The sequence below is a fragment of the Leucoraja erinacea genome, chromosome 16 (genome assembly GCF_028641065.1).
Source record: "Leucoraja erinacea ecotype New England chromosome 16, Leri_hhj_1, whole genome shotgun sequence".
NCBI lineage: Eukaryota > Metazoa > Chordata > Chondrichthyes > Rajiformes > Rajidae > Leucoraja > Leucoraja erinaceus.
Genome location: NC_073392.1, coordinates 8,062,894 through 8,089,649, shown reverse-complemented (window position 1 = coordinate 8,089,649; position 26,756 = coordinate 8,062,894). Strand labels below are relative to the sequence as shown.

Below are 26,756 nucleotides of genomic sequence, written 5' to 3'. Positions count from 1 at the left end.
AGCATCTCTCCTCTCTCCTCACCTGACTGACATCCGTTTGTCTCCTTTTTGTCTCGGGCCTTTGTCATTTACTCCTCCTATTTGTCATCACACCCTCCCTCATCTCTATCCACCTATCCACTCGCAAGGAACTGCAGGTGCTTGCTGGTTGGCAGGAAAAAAGTCACGAAGTGCTGGAGTAACTCAGCAGGTCAGGCGCCTGAAGAATTGTCCCGACTCAAAATGCCACCACCCATCCATGTCCTCCAGAATGCTGCCTGCCCCACTGTCACCCCAGCACTTTGACTTTGACTGAACGGGGGTCCAGACCCAAGACGTCGTCTGTCCATTCTATCCACAGATGCTGCCTGACCCATTAAGTTCCTCCAGCACTTTATGTTTTGCTTCAAGATTCCAGCATCTGCAGTTCTTATTAGCTGCATAAATAGTTTTTGACCAGTTTTCTGAGATCAAGATTTATTCATGCAAATCTGCTACACTAACTCGGTATTCTCAAGGGTGAAAGTATAAGCAGGTATTGGATTTTAAAATGTATGCCTTGCAAATTTAATTGTGCGGCATTTGAATAAGGGAAACGTATGTTTGAGATACAGTACGGAAACAGGCCCTTCGGCCCACCGAGTCCACATTGACCCACAATCCAAGAACCTGAACACCATCATACACACACTAGGGACAATTTTCTTTATACTAAGCCAATTAACTTGCATACCTGTACGTCTTTGGAGTGTGGGAGGAAATCGAAGATCGCGGAGAAAATCCACGCGGTCACAGGGAGAACGTACAAACTCCGTACCGACAGCACCCGTCGTCGGTATTGGAAGAAATAATGGCTATTTTGTTTATTATATTTTATCTGTGTGTCCTGTGTTTACAGGCCTGTTATGTTGCTGCAAGTAAGAATTTCATTATTCCATTGTCAGTAAATATGATGATTAAACACTGCTGCTTAGCGAGAAAATCAACCTTAGTTGTAACCATCTCAAAGGCTTTTGTAATGAATTTAGGGAACCCAGATAGAATCACAAGGGAAATTGATTGGGTGAATGCACAGAGTCTTTTACCTAGGGTCGGGGAATCAAGAACCCGAGGACATAGGTTTACGGTGAGAGGGGAAAGATTTAATAGGGACCTGAGGGGCAACTTTTTCACTGGGTGGTGCGTATATGCAATGAGTTCCCATTGGAGCTAATTGAGGCAGGTACAATAACAACGTTTCAAAGGCATTTTGGACAGGTACGTAGATAGGAAAATTTTAGAGGGATATAGACAAAATACGGGCCATTGGGGTTAATTTAGCTGACAAGAGGACTGTTCAGTTGTCCTGATAACAACTGAGAAGAAACTGGTTTAAAAATTAGACTAGTTTAGATGGTGCACCTTGATTGGCATGGAGGGCCATGCAGTATGACTCTGACTCTAAATGTAACTTTGCTGTGTTTTATTTTCTCCTGTTCTCCAATCTCCCTGTGAAAAATGATCCATTGATTTTTTTTTTTAATTTAAATTTCTTAATTTTGTTTCTCCGTCTTTCCGTCTTTTAATATTTGTCAGAATTATTATTCATCCAGCTCCTCCAGATTCCTTGCGTTTGCATTTCCTTGTAGACGATCATATGCTTTGTTTCTTTCTTTTTCTCCCTTGCTCTTTTATACTGGGCATTATTTTCTTTTCCTTCCAAAAAGTATCTGCGCGTTTCTACCCGTCAGAAGTTAGCTGGACAGGAGGGGACAGGGGTCGCTTGGAGCTCGGCCAAGAAGATCAGTGGTCTATTGATGATGGAAATAAATGGCCGTTGGAATGGTGCCAGGTGTGTCTTGAGCCTGCAATGGGCATCTGGAATCAATCTGAAGGGTCAGGCATGGGACATCTGGAGCTAAATGGTGAGATTAGAGGACAGCTGAACACCTTGGGAGCAACAGAGGAGAAATGCCAGGCCTTTAATTGGTACTGGGAGTACTGGTGCTCAGTTGTGCTTTCATATCAGTCAACTGATGCAAATGTTTACTGATTTTCCTCACTGTTTCTTAAATTGGATATAATGCAAAGATAGGAAAGCATTACTTCTTGTGTCCGAATTAAAACATGGCTGTTTCCCACTACCCCGACTCTCAATCTGTAGAAGGGTCACAACCCAAAACGTCACCTATCCCTTTTCGCCAGAGATGCTGCCTGACCCGCTGAGTTACTCCAGCAGTTTGTGTCTTTCTTCTTGCGGCTGTTTCCTTAGTTTAGTTTAAGATACAGTATAGTTTAGTTTGGAAATCCGACGTGGAAACTAGCCCTACAGCCCACCAGGTCCGCGCAGAGCATCGATTACACCTTCATAATAGTTCTCCGTTCTCCCTCTTTTGCACCCTGCACACTAGGGGCAATTTACTAAGGCCAATTGACCTACAAACCTGCACGGCTTTGGAACGTGGGAGGAGAGCAGAGCACAGCACCCGGAGGACACCCACGGGGTGAAACATACAAACTCCGTACGGACAGCACCAGTAGTCAGGATCGAAACCGGGTCCTTGGCGCTGTAAGGCAGCGACTCTACCAGTTATCTGGCAGTCATTTTAAGAGGAGATGGATATATTTTTGAACAATTGGGTGTTGAAGTTTCTGAGGAACTGAGACTGGATGTGGGGCCTGAGGGAGATCAGCCATGTTCGTGCCCAAAGGTGTGGACGCCTTGATGGGCCAGGTAGCTTATTCCTGCTCCAAGTATCTTGCGTTCGTATTTTCGCTGAGAATATTTATTTCTCTCTCAAATCATGTGCAGAAAATGCAGTATAAGTAGGCAAAGGATGATGGGTCTGCAGGAGAAATTGCTAGAAAACATAAACAATGGCAAGATATTTTTTGTACTTTCAACAGTAATTGCCGTGGACGATATTGTTCATGTGCAGGTAGAGGAGATTAACTTATCTTTGTATCATGTTCTGGATGCCATTGTGGAACAAATGTTTCTGTACCGTAGTGTTCTTAGGCCTATGTTCATAAGTCATAGGACCATAATTAGTCCATTCGTCGCACTGTTTATTCCGCCATTCAATCATGGCTGATCTATCCTTCTCAACCCCATTGTCCTGCTTTCTCCCCATAACCCCTGACACCCATACTAATCAAGAATCTGTCAATCTCGGCCTTTAAAATATCCTTGACCCTCCGCAGATGTATGTGGCAATGAATTCCACAGATGCACCACCCTCTGACTAAGGAAATTCCTCCTTACCTTTCCAAAGATACATCCTTTTATTCTGAGAGTGCGGCCTCTGGTCCTATACTCTCCCACTGGTGGAAACATCCTCCACATCCACTCTATCCAGGCTTTTATCTATTCGGTAAGTTTCAATGTGGGGTCCCCTCATCCTTGTAAACTCCAACGAGTATAGACCCAGTGCTGTCAAACACTCATCATACATTAACCCAATCATTCCTGGGATCATTCTCGTAAACCTCCTCTGGACCCTATATTTTCTGCAAATATTTTTGTTGAGTTCTGGAAACCTGTTACTGCTGCACACCCTGGACATGACAATTGTCTATTGCTGCAGGTGCGGAGAGGAGAAAGGAATTGGTATTTCTATGATTTCATGCTTTGTAGCACCCAGTCGGGAAGTCGGACTTTCCTTTGTCAGCAATGCCCCATGCTTCTGGGATATTGCCGTGTAGCAATTTCATCTGTACAGCTAACATATTTTTTACAGCTCATAGGTTATTGATTTTGAACAATTCTGGATGGCCATATCATCTTCTGGTGCGTCTGTCTAATCATCAATAAAATAACAAGGAATTGATCTCATTTTGATTTGTGGAACCGACCGGTGTTTCAATTGGATGTTGCAGCAGCTGATAAAATAACTATAATCACGTCCCATTACAGGAAGGATGTGGAGGCTTTGAAAAGCTGCAAAAGAGGTTTACCAGAATGATGCCATAGAGGGAGTACAGAGAAGGTTCACCAGACTGATTCCTGGGATGTCAGGACTTTCATATGAAGAAAGACTGGATAGACTCGGCTTGTACTCGCTAGAATTTAGAAGATTGAGGGGGGATCTTATAGAAACTTACAAAATTCTTAAGGGGTTGGACAGGCTAGATGCAGGAAGATTGTTCCCGATGTTGGGGAAGTCCAGAACAAGGGGTCACAGTTTAAGGATAAAGGGGAAATCTTTTAGGACCGAGATGAGGAAAACGTTTTTCACACAGAGAGTGGTGAATCTCTGGAATTCTCTCCCGCAGAAGGTAGTTGAGGCCAGTTCATTGGCTATATTTAAGAAGGAGTTAGATGTGGTCCTTGTGGCTAAAGGGATCAGGAGGTATGGAGAGAAGGCAGGTACAGGATACTGAGTTGGATGATCAGCCATGATCATATTGAATGGCGGTGCAGGCTCGAAGGGCCGAATGGCCTACTCCTGCTCCTATTTTCTATGTTTCTATGTTTCTGTACCTGGATGGATGAAGGGGTATTAGCTGTAGAGGGAGGCTGGACATTTTTGGTTTATTTTCTCTGGAACGCCAGAGGTTGAGAGGAGACCTGCTAGAAGTATATCACGAGACGTAAATGAGTCAAGAGGGTTTTATTAGGATATTATGATACACAGTCAGAACCTTGTTTTTCTCAGGGTGCAAATGTCAAAGACTAGTCGAGGGCATAGTTTAAAGGAGATGTGTGGGGCAGATTTTTTAACTTAGTTGGTGGTGGGTGCCTGGAACATGCTACTGGGGCTGGTGGTGGTGAAGTAGATATTGCAGAAGCTCTGGAGAGAATTTTAGATAGGCACATGGATATGCAGAGAATGGAGGGATATGGATTATGTACAGGTTCCTGTAAGGTTCCTGTAAGGTACTGCTCTGTGTTCTAATTACAATTAATTTTGCTGAATCGGTCTATGAGATCCTAAAAACATTGACGGTGTTAGGTGAATGCTGGTTATAATGCTGGAATCCAGAACCAGGGGCCACAGTTTAAGAATAAGAATAAGCCATTTAGAACGGAGACAAGGAAACACTTTTTCTCACAGTCTGTGGTCTGTGGGATTCTCTGCCTCAGAGGGCGGTGGAGGCAGGTTCTCTGGATTCTTTCAAGAGAGAGCTAGATAGGGCTCTTAAAAATAGTGGAGTCAGGGGATATAGGGAGAAGGCTGGAACGGGGTACTGATTGGGGATGGTCTGCCATGATCACATTGAATGATGGTGCTGGCTCGAAGGGCCGAATGGCCTACTCCTGCACTTATTGTATATTGTTTATTGTCTATTGAAATAGGCCCTTTGGCTCACCAAGTCCGTGTCATCACCCCATACACTAGCACTATCCTGCACATAAGGGACAATTAACCTACAAACTTGTACATCTTTGGAATGTGGGATGAAACCAACGCACCAGGAGAAATCTTATGCGCTCACAGGGAGAACGTGCAGACTCCGTACAGACAGCACCCATAGTCAGGATCGAACCGGGGTCTCTGGCGCTGTAAGGCAGCAACTCTACCACTGCGCCACCGTGCGGCCCCTAATGGTGATCTCCAATCGTCTCATTGAATATTATTCTTACAAGTGTAGGGATAATGGTTCTCAGAATGAATAATCTAGATCTAGGAGCAACGCCCACATACCAACCAGCTGGCCATTTAGGACTGAGATCATACTGCGAATACCAAAGTTCATTTTTAGCAAAGTAGGCTTGAATAGTTGTCTCCTGACCCTCTTTCACATGATTCTGAAGCATTTTTTATTAAATGTACTATTTTTCTTATTGCATAATGTGAGCAATCCCAAACAAATCTGTACTTCAAACTGAATTATATAACAATTGCAATAAACTGGGTAAGCAGCATGCTTAATGGACCAACAACAATAACAAAATAATATCAGGCACAAGGATATTGCAGATGCAAAAATAGGACAACAGGTGCTGGAGTAACTCAATGGGTTAGGCAGCATAACTTTTGGCCCTGAGCCAAAATGTTGCCTGCCCACATTCTCCAGAGATGCTGCCTGATCCATTGAGTTACTCGAGCACTTTGTTACCAAATTAATATTGCCAGAGCAGTTTGTCTTCAACTCGTTGTCTCATTGCTTCAGTTTTACCTTAATCGAGTAACCCAAGATTGGAATGCAATATTTAACAATGAAAGAAATAGACAACATTTCTGTCTATTCCGCTGCTGTACTGTTCTATGTTCTAAACAGCCCTAGTGTTGACGGTCCTCATTTCACTAGATCGTATCCAATGAACTGTTATGCCCACTATTTCTAGAATGTGTTATTATTTCTTGTTTTTCTGTGTACAGAAAATACATACTGCATATTTTTGTTAAATATTTCATTTTACATTTCCCTTGCTTCCACCTGTAAGAGACCCGTGTTTATTTTTGCCGACTCTTCCTTTTCAATCTGTTTTGAAGCTATATCGACCTTTATTGTAGAGTAGTCATATGTATTGCATCAAGTATATTGCTTGATTGATATGCCTCTTAATCAATACCTGCTTTAAACTCCGAGCCATTTGATTCCTGTTAACTAGTTCTCATTCTTTTATAAGCTATTATTCTACTTGAAATATCATAAGAAGACAGGATTTGGTTCAGCAGCAGTTGAATCCGCAGGGTTTGATGGTTTAATATTCTTCTTTCTGTCATTAAAATGCGGATAAATAATTCAACTACCCAGGTCGAACACTTGGGAAGGAATGTTGAATTTTCAGTAGTTTGTTGACATTGAGGCATCAAGCTATTATCTTGGGACATTAGCAGAGATACAATTGACATAGTTTATCGAGCAAACCTGCACATCCTCCATTATGTACATTTTCCTCCCTCCATAGCAAAGATCAAATCAAGATTAAGGTGAAGGGGAAAAGATGGAATAGGAGTCTGACAGGTAACTTTTTCACACAAAACTGTGGTGGGTGTATGGAACGAGCTGCCAGAGGAGGTAGTTGAGGCAAGGGACTATCCCAACATTTGAGAAACAGTTAGACAGGTACATGGATAGGACAGGTTTGGAGGGATATGGGCCAAATGCAGGCAGGTGGGACTAGTGTAGATGGGACATGTTGGCCAATGTGGGCAAGTTGGGCCGAAGGGCCTGTTTCCATGCTGTATGACTATGACTATGACTCTATTATTTTGGAGGAGGGTATGTATCACCTTCAGATTACTTGAAGACACACAGCGATGTTCATAAATTGTAGGAGCAGAATTAGGCCATTCGGCTCATCAAGTCTACTCCGCCATTCAATCATGGCTGATCTCTCTCTCTCCCCCCAAACCCCATTCTTCTGCCTTCTCCCCACAAACCCTGATACGCATGTATCATTCTGTTCCAACCTTTACTAAGGATGTATGTTGTAGCCTGGTCTATTTTCCCAAAAAGTAGAGGTAAGTCTTAGAATAAAGGGGAAGCCATTTCTTATTCTAATCTTTCTTTAATATAACAAAAAAAAAGAAGAAGCTGTACATAAAATGTATTATGAAAATATATATTAGGCACTTTGGTGCCATATGATTGTACTTACTTCTAATAAAATAAAATATTAAAAATAAAAAAAAGAATAAAGGGGAAGCCATTTAAGACTGAGGTGAGAAAAAAGTTTTTCACCCAGAGAGTTGTGATTTTGTGGAATTCCCTGCCACAGAGGTCAGCAGAGGCCAAGTCACTGGATGGATTTAAGAGAAAGTTAGATAGAGCTCTAGGGCCTAGTGGAATCAAGGGATATGGGGAGACGGCAGGAACGGGTTATTGATTGGGGACAATTAGCCAAGATCACAATGAATGGCAGTGCTGGCTCAATGGGGCCGAATGGCCTCCTCCTGTACGTATTTACTATGTTTCTACATTGAAGTATCATTAATTGAGAGTGAATTTCCTTCACCTTGCTATCATCAATTAATTAATCAATTAATGAATGGATTTATTGATTAATTACATGATGTTAGCACGATGAAGGAAATGAACTGTTTTAGTCTTAGATGTTGATGGAAAAAAATAACATAACTACAAAGAAATCAAGAAAATTGGCTTTTAGCTGTACCAGGTTTTGCTGGTGCATCTTAGAATTAATGCAGAAACTCCTGAACTGGTTGAGTTTCACTGGCAATCTCCTGGCCACTCTCTGTCACTCTGTGTTATAGAGTCACAGAGTCATAAAAACACGGAAACAATAACTCATCCATGCGGACCAAGATGCCCCATCTAAATCTGCATTTGGCATATATGCCATATCCCTCTATACTCTCAGTCTGAAGAAGGGTCTCAACCTAAATCATCACCTATTCCTTTTCTCTCGAGATGCTGCCTGACCCGCTGAGTTACTCCAACATTTTGTGTCTATCTTTGGTGTAAACAAGCATTTGCCGTACCTTCCTACACTTTCCCGATAAACCTTTCCTAACTACATACCTGTCCAAGGGCCTTTTAAATGCTGTTATAGTACCTGCCTCAACTATCTCCTTTGGCAGCTCGTCCCATGCACCCACCAACCTGAGTAAAAACGCTGCCCCTCAGGTTTGGATTAAATCTTGTCCCTCGCACCTTAAACATATGTGTTCTTGTTTTTATTCCCCTTTGTATGGTGTGGCATATACTGCCCTCAGAATAGCCGTTTTAAAATTCTCTAGGTGTTAAATTCCGGAAGTGGCGGCGCTGGTGAACGGCTGTGGCTCGCCTGCAGTCCGTTTGTCTTTACGTTTGTGTGTTGTTTTTTTTCGTTTTGTCTAGTTAAGTTTTTGGTTTTTAGGTTGTCTTTATGTGGGGGGGGGGGTTTGAAACGGGGCTTGCTGTCTCTCCCTTCGGGGGAAAGCGACTTTTTTGGCGTATCCCCCTTCTCTGCCTCCGTCTGCGCTGAGGCCTAATGGCGGAGCTGGCGACCTCGAGACTCCGGAGGCAGCCAGTCAGGACTCACCCTGGGCTCGCTCCCGTGAGGGCGGCCCAGCTCAGGGCTGGAACGGCGTTCCCGTGAGGGGCTGTGACGCTCCCGTGAGGGCGGCCTGGCGAGGGGCTGAGACTCTCCCGTGAGGGGCTGTGGCGCTCCCGTGAGGGTGGCCCAGCTCGGGGCTGGAACGGCGTTCCCGTGAGGGGCTGTGGCGCTCCCGTCGGAGCGGCCCAGCTCGAGGGAGGAGCGGCACTCACGTGAGGGCGATCCGGCTCGGGGCTGGAACGGTGCTCCGGTGGCTGGGACGGCGTTCTGGCGGCGGTGACCTGAGTCCTGGGTTCAGCCGCGGGCCAGCGGCTGCGTCTGCTGGACTGGAGGGCGGCAGCTTCGACCACCCCGGGCCGTGGTGTTTGAGCCAGCCCGTTTGCGGGGTTCGGTGAGCCGCGGGACTGTTTGTGCCATCGCCCGGTGGGGAATCGCCTCAGCGCAGAGGGAGAAGAGGAGGGAAGAGACTGCAGCCCTAAGATTTTTGCCAGTGAGGAGGTGCTTGGAGGATACACTGTGGTGGATGTTAATTTGTGTTTAGTGTTGTTTATTATTGTATGATTGTATGTATGACTGTAGGCACGAAATTTTGTTCAGACCATAAGGTCTGAATGACAATAAAGGAATTCAATTCAATGTTATTTCATGCTATTTCAGTTCAAACTGAATCCAATTCAAAATGCACAGTTTTTCCCAATTTGGTTTGCATTTTGGGTTGCGGTTGACTTCCTTTTGCAGAAGAAGCAGAGCGTAGAGTTTGGTTTCTCCATATCTGAAACATGTCATCAAACACTCGCTTGTAGAAACATAAATACAATTTAAGTAAATCTTTACCAAAGATAGTTGTAATTTGAAGGGTAAAGCTGCTGCCTTACAGCACCAGAGTGGCGTTCGATCCTGACTATGGGCGCTGTCCGTGCAGTTTGTACATTCTCCCTGTGATCTGCGTGGGTTTTCTCCAGGTGCTCCGGTTTCCTCCCACACTCCAAATACGTACAGGTTTGTAGCCTCTGTTAATTTGTCTCCAGTGTGTAGGATAGAGCTAGTATAAGAGTGATTGCTGGTTGACGTGGACTCGGTGGGCTGAAGGGGCTGTTTTCATGCTGTATCTTGAAAGCCAAACGTAATTAGGACTAAAGCTATTGAGACAGGTGCGACCAACAGTGGAGATTCAACTTCCGATACCTGCTCTACATTAAATAAGGTATAGGGGAGTTAATTAGTGATGTACTATTTTGAAAGACACACTAATAAATTCTGTGCGTTTTTAAAAATATCTTTTTTTATATATTTGTGATATTATCAATGCTGCAAATGAAATTCTAGGCTAAAGCCTTGCTTAGTACATACGGATTACACAATAAAACATAAAAGGACAAAGCAGATCTAAAATCATTCTAACATTTAACTTTGAAAACTATTCAGAGGTCTATTCAACTAGGACGGAACAGTGGTGCAGCGGTAGTGTTGCTGCCTTACAGCGCCAGAGACCCTGGTTCCATCCTGACTACAGGTGCTGTCTGTATGGAGTTTGCACGTTCGTCCCGGTGACCACGTGGGTTCCCCCGTGTGCTCCGGTTTCCTCCCACGCTCCAAAGACGTAGAGGTTTGTAGGTTAATTGGCTTCAGTGAATTGTGGGATAATATAGAACTAGTGTATGGTTGAACGTAGGTCAGTATAGACAGTGGGCCGAAGGGCCTGTTTCCACATTGTAACTTTAAGCTGAACTAAATTTGAAGAAGGGTCTCGACCCGAAACGTCGCCTATTTCCTCTGCTCCATAGATACTGCCTCACCCGCTGAGTTTCTCCAGCATTTTTGTCTATCTTAAATTTAGTATAGCATTACTTTTAATTTTTTTTCTCCCCTGAGTAAAATAAGCATAATTTTTAACTGCACCGCAGTCAATCAATTGTGGATACAAGGAACTGCAGATGCTGGTTTATTTAAGAAAAGACACAAAGTGATGGACTGAGATGAGGAAAAACGTTTTCACCCAGAGAGTTGTGATTCTGTGGAATTATTTGCTACAGAAGGCAGCGGAGACCAATGCACTGAATGTTTCCAAGAGAGTTAGATATAGTAGCTCTTGGGGCTAATGGAATCAAGGGATATGGGGAGAAAGCAGAAACGGGGTAATGATTTTGGATGTACACAAAAAAGCTGGAGAAACTCAGTGGGTGCAGCAGCATCTATGGAGCGAAGGAAAAAGGCAACCCTTCTTCAGACTTTGATGATTTTGGATGATCAGCCATGATCACAGTGAATGGCGATGCTGGCTCGAAGGGCTGAACGGCCTACTCCTGCACCTATTTTCTATGTGTCTACATGTTCTTGGCTTTTTGGAAGAAAGGGGGTGTTGGAAGGACATAAGCAATGGGCTTCACCAGAAGTGAACTGCAGCAGTCTATTCCTGTCTACGCAGCAGTCCAGGGCAGTGATGCACACGCTGCCATTTCTCAGGAAAGAACTCTTGTGAAGGCTTCATTATGGAAGTACTCACCATGATTGGAATGCGCCACGGAGCTCCAGCACACACGGACGTAAATTCCAGACGAATCAACGGATTTATTTTACGATTAAGGGGCATTTCAAATTGTCGCTGGAGCTGCTAGCAATATGAGTCAATCACCTGTCCACAGATTAGGGAAGCAGGCAACCTTCGCTGCCTTGTTAAAGTAGGTAAGTTTATGACCTTTCACTGTACATCACGCAATTCAAGGCAAGGTTTAAAAATAACTGATTACAGCAACGCCACCCAAGTCTGACAAATTCATGGTACCTGTCCCCATTGCAGGACTTCAGATGAGCAAGCTTTCAATCGCAGTTTAGTTTAGTTTAGTTTAGAGATGCAGCGTGGACACAGGCCCTTCGGCCCACCGAGTCTGTGCCGACAAGTGATCCCCATACACTAACATTATCCTACACACCATGGACAATTTACAATTTTTATCGAAGTTAATTAACCTACAAGCCTGTACGTCTTTGGAGTGTGGGAGAAAACCGGAGCACTCGGAGAAAACCCACGCGGTCACGGGGAGAACGTACAAACTCCGTAAAGACAGCATCCGTAGTCGGGATTGAACCCGGGTTTCCGGCGCATGTAAGGCAGCAACTCAACCGCTGCGCCACCGTGCCGCCCACTTTAAACTTTAAACTGAAATTATAACGCTGATGGATGATCTCATTGCACTGTTGCTGTTGACATTTCGCATTGTAGTTGGAACTGTAGTCAAATCATAATTATCTTTAATTTTAACAGTATAGTGATAGCAATGAAGTATCATAACATTGTGGCAGGAAACAAAAACCGGTGCTTGCATGGACAGCATTCACTGACAGCTGCTGAAGTAGTTCAACCTTGTCCCTTTTCTCAAAGTCTGTTTCATTAGCATCTTGTCTAAGCATCTTGGAACATGTTTACAGGGATAGACTCCCAAGGCACTATAATCATAGTAATTAAATTAGATGGTGGATGAGAAATGGCAACAGTGTTGATCTGTAATGAATAGCAAACAATAGGATAGATCACAGATCCAGCCACGACCGCAAGAAATTTGCAGGGAATTGTAGACGCAGACCAGACCATCACACAATCCAACCTCCCTTCCTTTGAAGATTCCAATGTCTTTAGTCAGAGGGTGGTGATACTATGGAATTCTTTGCCACAGAAGGCTGTGGAGGCCACATCAGTGGATATTTTTAAGACAGAGATGGATAGATTCTTGATTAGTACAGGTGTCAGAGGTTATGGGGAGAAGGCAGAAGAATGGGGTTAGGAGGGAGAGATAGATCGGCCATGATTGAATGGCGGAGTAGACTTGATGGGCCAAATGGCCTAATTCTGCTCCTATCACTAATGATCATGGTCGTATGAAGATAGACACAAAATGCTGGAATAACTCAGCGGGACAGGCAGCATCTCTGGGGAGAAGGTATGGGTGACATTTCAAGTCGAGACCCTTCTTCAGACTCCATCTCCACTTCACGCTGCCTCGGCAAGGCCACCAGCACAATCAAGGACAAGCTTCACCCCGGTCACTCCCTCCTCTCCCTTCTCCATTCAGGCAAGAGGCACAGAATTGTGAAACGCACACCTCCAGATGTGGGGACAGTTTCTTCCTTGCTGTTCTCAGACAACTGAACCATCTTATCAACAACTAGAGAGTGGTCCTGAGCTACTTTCTACCTCATTGGGGACCCTCGGACTAATTTTAATTGGACTTTACTGGACTTGCTTTTACTTTACTCTTCTGCACTAAATGTTATTCCCCCTCATCATGTATCTGTACACTGTGGACGGCTCGATAGTAATCATGCACAATCTTCCAGCTGACTGCTTAGCACGCGACAAAAAGCTTTTCACTGCACCTCAGTACATGTGACAATAAAATAAACTAAACTAAACATTTATGGCTTGCTGCAATGTGTACGGTTTAGTTTAGTTCAAAGATACAGCACGGAAGCAGACCCATCGGCCTACCGAGTCCACGTTGACCAGTGATTCCCGCACGTTAACACTATCCTACACACACTAGGGACAATTTACACTTATGCCAATTAACCTACAAACCAGTATCTCTTTGGAGTGTGGAAAGAAACCGAAGCGTTCGGAGAAAACCCACTCGGTCACGGGGAGTACGTACAGACCCCATACAGACAACACCCGTAGTCGGGATCGAAACCCGGTCTCTGGCGCTGAGTGCGCTGTAAGGCAGCAACTAAACCGCTGTGCCACCGTGCTGCCCGAAGGTGGGCCACAGAGCACGGGGAATGACCCTCCATTACGATAGACAATCATATGGGTTAATGTTTGAGTTTGTAACAATTATTATTGATCAATGTGAAACGGAGAATCTGACACTTTTCCTTCCTTTTCCTCTCCACGAACGTGCAGGTGGTCCGACTTGTCCCGGTGCGATGGTTGAACCTTCAGGAATACCAGAGCAAAAAAATCATGGCGGATCATGGTGTCACGGTGCAGCGGTTCTTCGTTGCCGATAACTCACAAGATGCTCTCGAGGCCGCGAAGAGACTGAGTAAGTTGAATAGCAGCGGGAAGCACTGGCAGCCATCTGAGAGAAAAACGATTAGAAAATAAGTTGTTTGATTATTAATAACCTTTCTGAACAGTCTTTCATTGTGCCAACAATGGTGTTCACAGAAAAAGGAGGGGTGGTGTGTATGGAACTGTAATGTCCAGGTTCAGGAACAGCTTCTTCCCTGCAACCATCAGGCTATTAAACACTACAACCTCCAAATAGGTCCCAAACTTCCGAACTATACACGTGCACATTGGTATTTTATTGGTGTAATAACAAGGCATTACGAGTTGAGTTTAGTTTATTGCCGCGTGTACCGAGGTACAGTGAAAAGCTTTTGCCAGGTGCGAACCAGTCAACGGAAAGACAATCCATGATTACAATCGAGCCATCCACAGTGAACAGATACATGATAAAGGAAATACCGTGAATAATGTTTAGTGAAAGATAAAGTCCAGTAAAGTCTGATCAAAATTAGACCAAGGGTCTCCAATTGGGTAGATAATAGTTAAGGACCGCTCTCCAGTTGTTGGTAGGATGCCCAATTACACCTGGGAAGAAACTGCCCCTGGATCTGGAGGTGTGTGTTTTCACACTTCTATACCTCTTGCCCGATGGGCGAAGGGAGAAGAGGGAGTGGCCGGGGTGTGACTCGTCCTTTAATATGCTGCTGGCCTTGTCAAGGAGGCGTGAGATGTAAATAGATTCAGTGAAAGGGAGGTTGGTTTGTTTGCTGGTCTGGGCTGTGTCCACAATTCTTTGCAATTCCTTGCGGTCTTGTATGGAGCTGAGGGCTATAAATGCGTGGACACAAGGAGACATATCTCTGCCTACATTTTCACTCTTGCCCACTAAGTTCAGTTTCAGTTAAGGCGACACAGAAGTGCGGCTGACATAGCTGCTGCTTCACGGTGCCAGAGAACTAGGTTCAATCCTGACCTCGGATGCTGTCTCTGTGGAGTTGGCATGTTCTCCCTCTGAGCATGTGTTGATAGACATACTGTAATGCTTGACAATTTCACGACTAAATACATCTAAGATGTGTCGAGGGAACAATGTGTAAATGGGAAAACAAAGCTTTCATTTATTTTGCATCGTACATAACCTCAGGATATCCAAAAGATAGGCACAGAGTGCTGGAGTAACTCGATGGGTCAGGCAGCATCTTTGGATAATGTGGACAGGTACAAAGTGCTGGAGTAACTCAGTGGGTCAGGCAGCATCTCTGGAGGAAAAGGATGGGTGACTTTTCGGGTCAGGACCCTTCTTCAGACCATCTGCGTGCCCAAATATCCCAAATGCTTTGAAAAAAATGAAGCACTTATTCATGGGCAACGCTGTGGTGCATCTGGTAGATCTGCTGCCTCACAGTGCCAGAGACCCCGGTTCAATCCCGACCTCAGGTGCTGTCCGTGTGGTATTCTTCCACATCCTTCCTGTGACCAGGTGGGTTTCCTCCGGGTGCTCCGGTTTCCTCCCACATCCCAAAGACGTGTGGGTTTTTAGGTTAATTGGCCCTCGGCAAATTGCTCTTAGTGTACAGGGAGTGGAAGAGAAAATGGGTTAACCTGGAACTAGTGTGAATGGGTGATCAATAGTCAGCATGAACTGAAGGGCCCGTTCCCATGCTGTATCTCTAAACCAAACTATACTACACCAAGTTTCATCGGTGAAATTATTATCTTCTTGTGTTTCATTATTGTGCCACACCATTTGCCATATGCTCCACCGATATTCTGTGGGGAATATGATTTATGTGAAGTGATTTAGATTCACCAATCCATTAGTATTTTGCAAAAATGCAACTGAACAATAAAGGTGAATCCTCGATGTAAGGTTGCAAACATTGTATGTCACAACTTGTGTATTATTTATGTGTCAGGTGACTGGAAGAATATATTAGCTCATTGATGAGCACAGAATGATTGATCCTTCAGTACCACTGATGGGCAGTCTGGGATACACTCTGAACAGCTTGCCATGAATTTTCAGTGTTTTTCTGGGTGTAGATTGTCTCCTGAGCAGTCACACCTGATATATTTGTTGATGCGCAGTGTGCGGTCAACATAATTGAAAATTTAAAATATCCTCGTGTGCTACATAAAGGTTCTACCTTTGTAGCTTTCATTCACGTCGAGTAATATAGATGATAGATGGGAAAACCTATTTGGTTTGCTCTGATCAGTTGCCACACTCGGTATTAGAAGGAATGGTGCTATTTTGCATTCGATTAAGGCAAGTGTGGCAACATGAAATATGTATTCTCTCATACAGGAAGACGTAAAAGTGGGCACGTTATTTATGGCTCTGCTGTCCCTCAGTAACTACGAATTGCAGTCTACTGAGAGTTACATCACCTTATTCTTGCTGTGTTCGACATATCCTCGATTATCAATGATCGTTTACTTTGGTAACTATCAGGATGCAATTTGCACAATGTTTGCACTGGCCATGAAATATCATTGAAGCAAGCCAAAACATTAAGGGTAAATCTAATAAATTTATTAACAGTTGGAATAAATAAATGAAGAACAGCAGAAGAAGCTAGATTCTGAAAGTATGAAAGAAGTATCAGTCCTCAAGTGAATAATTTTTATTCCTTACGGTTTGCCAAGTTTTTGTGATTTAATTCCTAATTTCTGATTTGGTATATTACACCTCCCAGTACATAAGCCGTTGCACAACAGTTGTGAACCCGAATGTTGGACAGAAATGTCTGATCACTGTATTTAATTTTTAGTATCAGATAATAACGGGTGGTGGTGCAAGGTTGCTGCCTCACAGCGCCAGAAACCCGGGTTTGACCCTGACTACGGGTGCTGTCTGTATGGACTTTGTACCTTCTCCCAGTGACCTGTGTGGGTTTTCTCTGGGTGCTCCTGTTTCCTCCCACACTCCAAAGATGTTTACAGGTTTGTAATTGGCTTTGGTAAAGATTGTAAATTGTCCCTTGTGTGTGTAGGATGGTGTTAATGTGTGGGGATCGCTGGTCGACACGATCTCGGTGGGTGCACACCACTGTCATCCACAGCCTTGATGGCAAAAAATATTCCAGAATGAAAGAATATTATTTAAAAAATTCTCCTCAATAGAAATCCAGTAATATACTTCCAACTTTAATATGTTCTTTGGATACAGTTTCCTGTGAGAATCAACGAGTTTTGAAACTAAGCTTTGATGACCCTTCATGATATTCGTGAAATGTACATCAATCGTACTTATGAAATAATAGCAGTTTGAAAAATGGAGCAATTCTGCCAGAGGATTCGATCATTTCTCTGGAAATATCTGAAAAACCAATTAGTGACATCGTATCTGCGGCGTGAGATCCCGACAATAAGTGTCTGGCTATTTAAAAAATGTATTATGAAATAATAGCGTGAAAATGAAGGGACTAGCATATTGTTCTCTAATCTTACAACCACTCGACAGCCCATTGAACTGTCAGAATGCACACGCTAAATATCTTTCACCTGATTTAAGAAGCAAGGTGCAGAGTTCAGGATTAATAGGAACCAAAGAGCAACTATTGTATAGTTTAATTTAGTTCCACCGTCAACATTAGTTGGAGATGCACTATGAGGGAAGGTTAATTTTACTTGCTTTAAGCATAATTTGAGCCTTGCTCGATTGTTGACATCATTTTTGTGTGCTGCTTTCTTTTGGAACAAACACAATCTCTACTAAAATGTCAGAGGCCAATATTCCCACTGGACGTGTTAAGACACGCAGAACGATGTATAACTGCTCGGCCCCATTAAGCCGATTTTCACCTGCACAGCTTTTTATTTCCCAGTGTTGTGTGAAGGAATCTCTGTTGTTAGTTCGGCCTGGAAAGTGTTCGTGTTTCGGAGCACCTTTGCAAGTAAGCGCAAAACCATCTGTCATGGGAGAGCAGCGATTTTTTTTGGTCTCTTTAATATAGTTCAATTGTTCTCTTGTCTGTCAGCTATCGTCGGTAGTGCTGTGAGCCAAATACTTGACAGGCCCTCCCCGCATTTGAAGCTTTGCACAGATGTCTGATGCTTTATGTCTATTGGGCTGATTTATGAAATGGATTCCTACACTTTCATGTCGCAAATTCATTTAAAATTCAGCTTTTTTTTTTGAAAGAGTGAACTATTTTAATGCGGAATAACAATGGGTTGACGTGCTGTGACTGAAATGGCCTGTAGGTTTTGCTTCATGATTAGACACATTTACGCAAGCATGGATTACATAGGTATGTGACATTTTGGATGTCACCTACAGCGTTTTCCTGCTTATTATTCCGCTTGGCAAGGTTGAACGAAATGACATGATAAATATGCACAGACAAGTGTGAGATGTGAGAAGAAGCATCTATTTCCATTGAATCACAAAAACCATTCAGCAGAAAATGTCAATAACTGGCTATTGGTGGGCAAACAGCCACATGGATTGCTGAGAAAGGACTGCGCTCGTACCCAAACCTATTTTAAAATGAAAATGACATTAAAAAATTGATTTCAATCAGAATATTATGATGTTTCTTTGTTTTGATATTAGGTGATATACTGTTTAAACAGCATTTTAAATTTTCCCCTACATCAGTTAAGTTTGTTCAAAGTAATTGTTATCAGGGCAGCACGGTGGTGCAGCGTTAGAGTTGCTGCCTTACAGCGCCAGTGGCCCGGGTTCGATCCTGACTACGGGTACTGCCTGTACGGAGTTTGCACATTCTCCATGTGACCTGCATGGGTTTTCTCCGGGTTCTACAGTTTCCTCCCAAGCCCCAAAAACTTACAGGTTTGTAGGTTGATTGGCTTGGAAGAATTGTAAATTGTCCCTGGTGTGTGTAGGATACGATCTCTAGTCGGTGCGGACTCGGTGGACCAAAGGACCTGTTTCCGCTCTGTTCCTCTAAACTAAGCTAAACTAAACTCAAAAACCACAGTGAAAAATGCCAGTCAAAGGACTTCAGGTTGATTTGTTATTTATTTCAGAATTATTTACGGAAAATTTGTCTGTGATGAATCATTTAATTTATTGTAGAAGTGTACAGCAAATAGCATATGGTGTTATCTAATCTGTTTTCACTCAGTTTTGTTCATAGCATAAGATTACATCAGCCTAAAAAGTAATTTTGTTTTTTTGGAACTGGTTCGACAGGCTATATCTTTTTCCCAATCCAATACTCAACTTTTCCCAGCCACAGTGTTCAACAAAATGTTATAAACATCTGAAATTGTTAGAACAAGTCTCACTAAATGTGAGATTTTAACTTGTTGAAAATGGATCACTTGAATATAGTTTGCTACACTGGTGCAGAAAAATATCCAGCGTTGATCAATTGAAGAGGAAACAGACTAGGAGACCTTAGGAAAGTTGACTGAAGAGGTTTGGTGCTATCCAGTTAGCAAAAAGACATGATTACAATCAAGCTGCCTACACTGTACAGATACAGGGTACAACATTTAGTGCAAGATAAATCCAGTAAAGTCCGATTAAAGATAGTTCGATGTTCTCCAATGAGGTAGATGTGAGATTGGGAACGCTCTCTAGTGGGTGATAGGATGGTTCAGTTGCCTGATAACAGCTGGGAGAAACTGGCCCTGAATCTGGAGGTCTGTGTTTTGACACTTCTGTACCTCTTGTGTGATGGGAGAGGGGAGAAGAGGGAGTGACCAGGTGAGACTGGTCCTTGATTATGCTGGAGGCATTCAGTGCCAATTTTTACCATTGAAGATGTAATTATTCTAATCTGTGGCATGGTGGCGCAGCAGTAGAGTTGCTGCCTTCCAGCACTTGCACCGCCAGAGACCAGGGTTCGATCCCGACTACTGGTACTATCTGTACGGAGTTTATACGTTCTTCCCGTGACTGCATGGGTTTTCTCCAAGATCTTTGGTTTCCTCCCACACTCCAAAGACGTACAGGTTTGTTAGGTTAATTGGCTTGGTATAAATGTAAATTGTCCCTAGTGTGGGATAATGTTAATGTACGTGGATCGCTGGTCAGTGCAGGCTCGGTGGGCCGAAGGGCCCATTTCCGTGCAGTATCCCTGAACTAAACAAAAACATTTATTAGGTAGCTTAGGTACCTTTATTAGGTATACGAGGAGCTCAAATAACTTGGATGTTGTAACAATATTAAGTTCCATCGCATAGTGAGGCCGTGCCAATACGGAACATTATAAAAGAACAAGAAACAAAACCAAAATGTACAGGAACATTTACATTATTTAATTACAATCCCAATGTTGCAACTGGATATTTTTGGTTTAATTAAATAGAATCTTTAAACTTTACTTTAGACTTTAGAAATAGAATCATAGAGTCTTGCAGCGTGGGCACAGGCCCTTCGGCCCAACTTGCCCCATCAGCTGCCTGCGTTTAGCCCATAGGCCTCTAAACCTGTCCCTCCACGTATCTGTCCAAATGATTTTTAAACGTTATGTTCTGGCAAAATCCAAAATGTTACCACATGGCAGAAAGACATTCAGACAATCAAATATCCATTAGTTTCTTTTCCAAAGGATCAACAAAACCAACCCATCTGTTCACTTCTCAATTTTCTAAATATGCCTGCTATAGTTTTTTAGTTTAGTTTAGCGATACAGCGTGAGCCCTTTGGCGCACCGAATCCACGCCGACCAGCGATCCCCGTACACTAGCACTATCCTGCACATGAGGAGCAATTAAAAAAAAATTTCCAAAGCCAATTAATCTACAAAAATCTTAAAAACCCACGCAGGTCACTGGGAGAATGTGCAAACACAGTACAGACAGCAGGTAGTCAGGATCGAACCCGGGTCTCCGGCGATGTAAGGCAGCAACTCTACCGCTGCGCCACCGTGCCGCCCAAGGTCTCTGTCAAGTAATTGTCATTTTCCCTTGTGATTGACCTTGTGGTCCCAGCTGCAATGACATGTTGTTGTTGAGAGTTCGACATTCTGATCATTCACAATGCAAATATTTTTTCAAGCCTCTCCATTAATTATTTTTTTTTATGATTGCCGTCTGAAATTTGCTGTCTTCTTAATGTCTCGTCAGGCAGTGAGAGCAAGCTGTCACCATTTGCTCTCCAATAACCCTTTACAATCCGGAAAGCCTTTGTGCATTCGTGCTGCAAACACTGAGCTTGTGTTAGAAACATTTATTTCAATACAACCCTTTAGTTGAGAAAATATAACAGGGAGTCTGCATTGGAATTTTCCAATTGGATAATCCAAATTGTAAATGGAATACCAGCTGCAGCCAAATTCATGTCTACCACATGCTCGACATCATTTTGTGAGGAATAGCACCTTGGTGAGCATGCAACACAAGAGTATGTACATTGATTTCTCCAATTTTAGGTACCTCACCTACACCCCTCTCTTTCATCTCATCATCCCTCCTTTTTCCCTTCCCCTCGATCTCCTTCCATCTATAGTCCATCTTCATACAAAGTTTACCATTGCATGCAAAACAAAGCATTCCTAGGTACAGGCGACAACAAAGTATCATTGAATCATTGTAGTATCAGTGCATTCATTTAAACTTTTGGAATGAATATTTTCCGTGGATATTTTTTTCCTATTTCAGTTTGCTCTTCTGCAGCTTCCAAGTACCAAATAAAAACTAATTGTTCCAATTTATGCTCAGCCCAAGATATGGTTGGGAAGCAAATGATGCGGAAAAGATCATTATAAAAAGTTTATAGAAAGCTCCGGTATAGTTGTAATATATTAATTATACTACTTAATCGCAAAGTACAACGTCCATTGGAGATGTGTGATGGCTTTTTTACCTCTTTTCATGTTAGTATGGTTTATGGGTGGAAAGGTAGCACAGAGGTAGAGTTGCTGCCTTACAGCAGCAGGGACCTGGGTTCGATCCCAACTGCGGATGCTGTCTGTACAGAGTTTGCACGTTCTCCCCGTGACTGCTGTGGGGTTTCTCCGGGTCTGCTCCAGTTTCCTTCCACACTCTAAAGACATATAGTTTTGTAGGTTAATTCTCCTCTGCTAATTATCCCTAGAGTGTAGGACAGAACTAGTGTACAGGTGATCGATGGACGGCGTTGGCCGAAGGGCCTGCTTCCATGCTGTATCTCTAAACTAACCTCAACTAAATATAGTAGAAAACACCTCTTCATTGAACAGGGACCTTGTGCCACTTTGAGTGTTGTTTACTGCAGTATTACAGAAAGACTAAAAAGACTTCTACTGCATTATAGAGATTACCGTATTGTAAGAAGATAATGGCGTAATTACTGCAGATTTATATGAATTTCCGATAATTATCTGATTGTCATTTCTGACCGTGAACCCTTCCGGTAAATGTGTGCTTTTATTTTGACAGAGGGCCCTGAATGCCAGCTATTCTAGTAATATGGAAAAAGAGAATATAGACACAAAAAGATAGAGTAACACTTTTATCTGTGGGGCGGCACGGTGGCACAGCGGTAGGGTTGTTGCCTTACAGCTCTTGCAGCGCCGGAGACCCGGGTTCGATCCCAACTTCGGGAGCTGTCCGTACAGAGTTTGTACGTTCTCCCCGTGACTGTGTGGGTTTTCTACTAGATCTTCTGTTTCCTCCCACACTCCAAAGACGTGCAGGTTTGTAGGTTAATCGGCCTGGTATAAATGTAAATTGTCCCTAGTGTGTGTCGGACAGTGTTAGTGTGCGGGGATCGCTGGTCGGTGCAGACTCGGTGGGTCGATGGGCCTGTTTCCGTGCTGCATCTCAAAACTAAACTAAAAACTAAACTCAGCGGGTCAGGCAGTATCTCTGGAGAAAAGGAATAGATGATGCTTCAGATCGAGACCCTTCTTCGGACTGTCAGGGGAAAGGAAAACGAGAGATATAGATGCTGATACGAAGAGATAAAGAACAAATGAATGAAAAATATGCCAAAAAGAAACAGCGATCAATCAAAAAATGGAGCCCACAATGGTCCATTGTTGGCTGTGGGCTCAGTGCTAATGAGTTATGCAGGCAATGAATCTAGCAGGCCGACACTGAAGCTAGTACTTCTTGACTCTCAGACTGAGGAAGGGTCTCGACCTGAAACGTCACCTATTGCTTTTCTCCAGAGATTCTGCCTGACCCTCTGAGTTACTCCAACCTTTTGTGTTTCTCTTTGGTTTCAACCAGCACCTTGGTTTCTTGGTCCTCCAAAATATTCCAAATGGAATTTAAACTGGAGGTGGTGGAGGGAGGGATTAAGACAGAAAGGGTTATTGGGACGAAAGAGCTACTTTAAATTTAGTTGCATCTGGTTGGGTAACTATAGTAGGGTGGAGATTATTCCATGCTTTAATTGTGCGGGGGAAGAACAAATTGCTGTACACATCTGTCTTTGTAGCTGGGATCACAAATTGGATCGAATGCCCTCGTCTGCGCCTAATTAGTTTGGGGTTGGTGTAGGTCTTGTGATCTATGTCGAGCTGACCATTTAACATTTTGTAAAAACAGGTCAAACGGTGAGCTTCACGTCTGTCTTGGAGAGGGTTCCTTCCACCCCAGAGAATTCAGAAGTTTGGTGACACTCGCTTCTCTCTCATAGGTGTTAGTAACAAATCGAGCTGCCTGTCTTTGGACACGTTCGATGGATGAAATGTTTTTATTTGTGTATGGGTCCCATGCTGCAACTGCGTAGTCCAAATGAAGTCTAACGAGGGTGAAGTATAGCTTCTCCTTGACAGAAGTTGAACAATGATGAAAATTGCGCCTCAGAAAGTTATATGAAATATATACTGTTATATTAAATATAACCTGCTGTTCCTTCCTACACATTTGGAGAAAGAGCTTCGTTGCGAGAGACACGTATTATTCTGGCCTAATTCTTGCACGATGGAGGTTGTGAACGGGGTAATGGTGACTCTGACCATCCACAATCAGTACCCCGTTCCTGCCTCCGGCAGGAACGGGGTACTGATTGTAGATGATCAGCCATGATCACATTGAATGTGGCTCAAAGGGCCGAATGGCCTACTCCTGCACCTATCGTCTATTGACATTAAAAAAATGAACAGTTAATTGTCGAACCGAGAGCACGATTTTTCACTTTTTACAGGAAGATGTGTGGTATATTTTTTGGGCGACAGTTTTGCGTGGTAGTTGATCAGTGCACCACATCCTGGTGAGCCAACTTGCATCATGCCTTTGTAAATGGACGCATACAGCTGCAAGTAATTGCTCGGAGCCCAACAAATCAAAATCTCATTTCAGAAGTCTGACGTTAATGTTTCAACCACTTACTATGTTGTAGCTTACATAAAATTCGAGCACAATGGCTAAAACTCCAATGATGATTCTGTTAATTTGTGGAAAGCAAAGCACTGCATTTCAATTTTGAGGAAATAGATTTCAGTTTACTCGGCCTTAGCGAATAAATTACAAACAAGATATTAGTGGAAGGAAACTTGATTTTGATTGCGGGCTCCGCTATTGTCATTCAGTTTAGCCTTTTGGGCCATTGACAAAATATTCGTTTTGTGTCTATCGTCTCCAGTTGGTACCAATCAGTCTGAAGAAGGGCTTCAACCCAAAATGCTGCCTATACCATGTTCTCCACAGATGCTGCCTGACCCACTGAGTTACTCCAGCATTCTCTGTGCTTTGCCCAAGATTCTAGCATCTGCGTTTCCTTGTGTTTCGAGATACAGTGTGGAAACAGTCCCTTCGGCCCATCAAGTCCACGGTGACCATTAGTTCCGTGTTATTCCATTATCACACCCTTTGAACCAGGGGGCAATATACAGAAGCCGATTAACCTACAAACCTTCGGCGGGTGGGAGAAAACCGGAGAACCCAGAGTAAACCCACACGGTCAAAAGTAGAACGAGCAAACTCCACAAAGGCAGCACCCGTAATCAAGATTGAACCTGAGTCCCTGATGCTGTGAGGCAGCAGCACTATTGCTGTGTTACATGCAGACACAACTGAAGTGAAGCTAGCATTTTATTTATTCCAAAGACACTGACTACTTAATGAGATGGCTTCCACTACTGCCCAAGTAATTTCACTTGACTCTCTCCAAAGGGCTGTTCCTGGGTGGGCCGCAAAGCCTGTTTCTGTGTTTTAGTTTAAGTTTTAGAGATGTGGAATGTGGAAACAAGCCACTTTGGTCCACACTGCGCTGACCATCACCCACACTAGGTTTATCCTACCCACTGGGGACATTTTACAGAAGCCAATTAACCTCAAAAACCTGCACGTCTTTGGAGTGTGGGAGGAAACCCAACATCTCAGAGGTCACGGGGAAAACGTACAAACTCCATACAGATAGCACCCGTGGTCGCGATCTAACCCGTGTCTCTGGCGCTGTAAGGCAGTAGCGCAGCGCCACCGTGCCGTTCCTTCCTTAATCAGATTCCACATCTGCACCTTTTTGTCTTCTCCATTTCACCTCCAGCCTTGTTGGCTACCTCCACCCATCTCTTCCCCCGTCTGTCTCATTCGCCCATGTACTCATTCTCATCTAAATCCACCTATTACTTGCCAGATCTTCACCTCTCTCCACCAATATCTCCCCTCCACGCTACCATCTGAAGAAGGGTCCTAACCCCAAAAATGCCAACAGGACATTTCTTTCCACGAATGCTGCCTGACCTAAGCCAGACACAAAATGCTGGAGTAACTCAGCGGGTCAGGCAGCATCTCTGGAGAAAAGGAATAGGTGACGTTCGGGTCGAGACCCTTCATCATCCTGTTCCTTTTCTCCAGATATGCTGCCTGACCCTTTGAGGTACTAACACAAAGTAACTCAAAGGGTCAGGCAGCATATCTGGAGAACATGGAGAGCTGACATTTTGATACATCCCGAAAGGTCAGCTCTCCATGTTCTCCAGATATGCTGCCTGACCCTCTGAGTTATAGATAATAGACAATAGGTGCAGGAGTAGGCCATTCGGCCCTTCGAGCCAGCACCGCCACTCAATGTGATCATGGCTGATCATCCACAATCAGTACCCCGTTCCTGCCTTCTCCCCATATCCCCTGACTCCGCTATCTTTAAGAGCCCTATCTAGCTCTCCCTTGAATAATTCCAGCATTTTGTTATTCCAGCATTTTGTGTCTATCTTTAAAGCTGCCTGACCTACTGAGTTCCTCCAGCAGTTTTTTTTTTTTTTCATCTAAGATGCCAGCATCTGCAGTCTCTTGTGTCTCCACTTCTGGGATCTCATGGTTAATCTTTAGTCTACTCACTGACGTAGAATGGAATGTAAGGTTACAGGTTTGATCATCCATTTTAAATTGGAAATTAATTGCAATTTAGGTAACAAAGTTACTAGTTTAATTAGAATTCCTGCTTTGAATCCCAGCAGTTGCAAATGCTTCACAGTAGATGGAAATATGAAGAAATTACAAAATGAAAATTAGTATTTGAGCAAGCAGGCAGTTTGCACTCCATCTGTGTAAATTGTATTAATTACATCTATTTTTCTTGTTCCCGTTGCCCTTCAATCATCTTTCCTTATTCATTAATTTACTCTAATTTGAAATATTAGCATTAGCTTCAGCTATAAATTTTGGAAGTAAATTTAACAGACTTTTGACTCGCGCTCTCAGTTCTAAACCACTTATATTTAATCTTTCAAATTGACCTTTTGCTGTTGCCTACTCCATCGTGGGAAGCCTACCTCATCTATTTACAGCGTTCCAACTAGTGAGAACAAATATAGTTGTTATATTAAATTTACATTAAACCATACGCAAAACAATTTAAAAATATTCATGTTCATAAGTTCTCGGAGCAGAATTAGGCCATTCTGCCCATCAAATCTACTCTGCCATTCAATCATGGCTGATCTATCTCTCCCTCCGAACCCGATTCTCCTGCCTTCTCCCAAA

At 43.4% G+C, this 26,756-nt stretch overlaps 1 protein-coding gene across 1 annotated transcript in view; it reads left to right on the top strand.

Moving 5' to 3' along the window:
- Positions 1-26,756, top strand: part of suclg2 (succinate-CoA ligase GDP-forming subunit beta) — a 257,573-nt gene that overhangs the window by 77,553 nt on the left and 153,264 nt on the right. Inside the window, exon 2 of the mRNA XM_055647635.1 lies at positions 13,809-13,950. Coding sequence (XP_055503610.1) covers positions 13,809-13,950 — 142 coding nt within the window. The remainder of the gene's footprint in view (positions 1-13,808; positions 13,951-26,756) is intronic.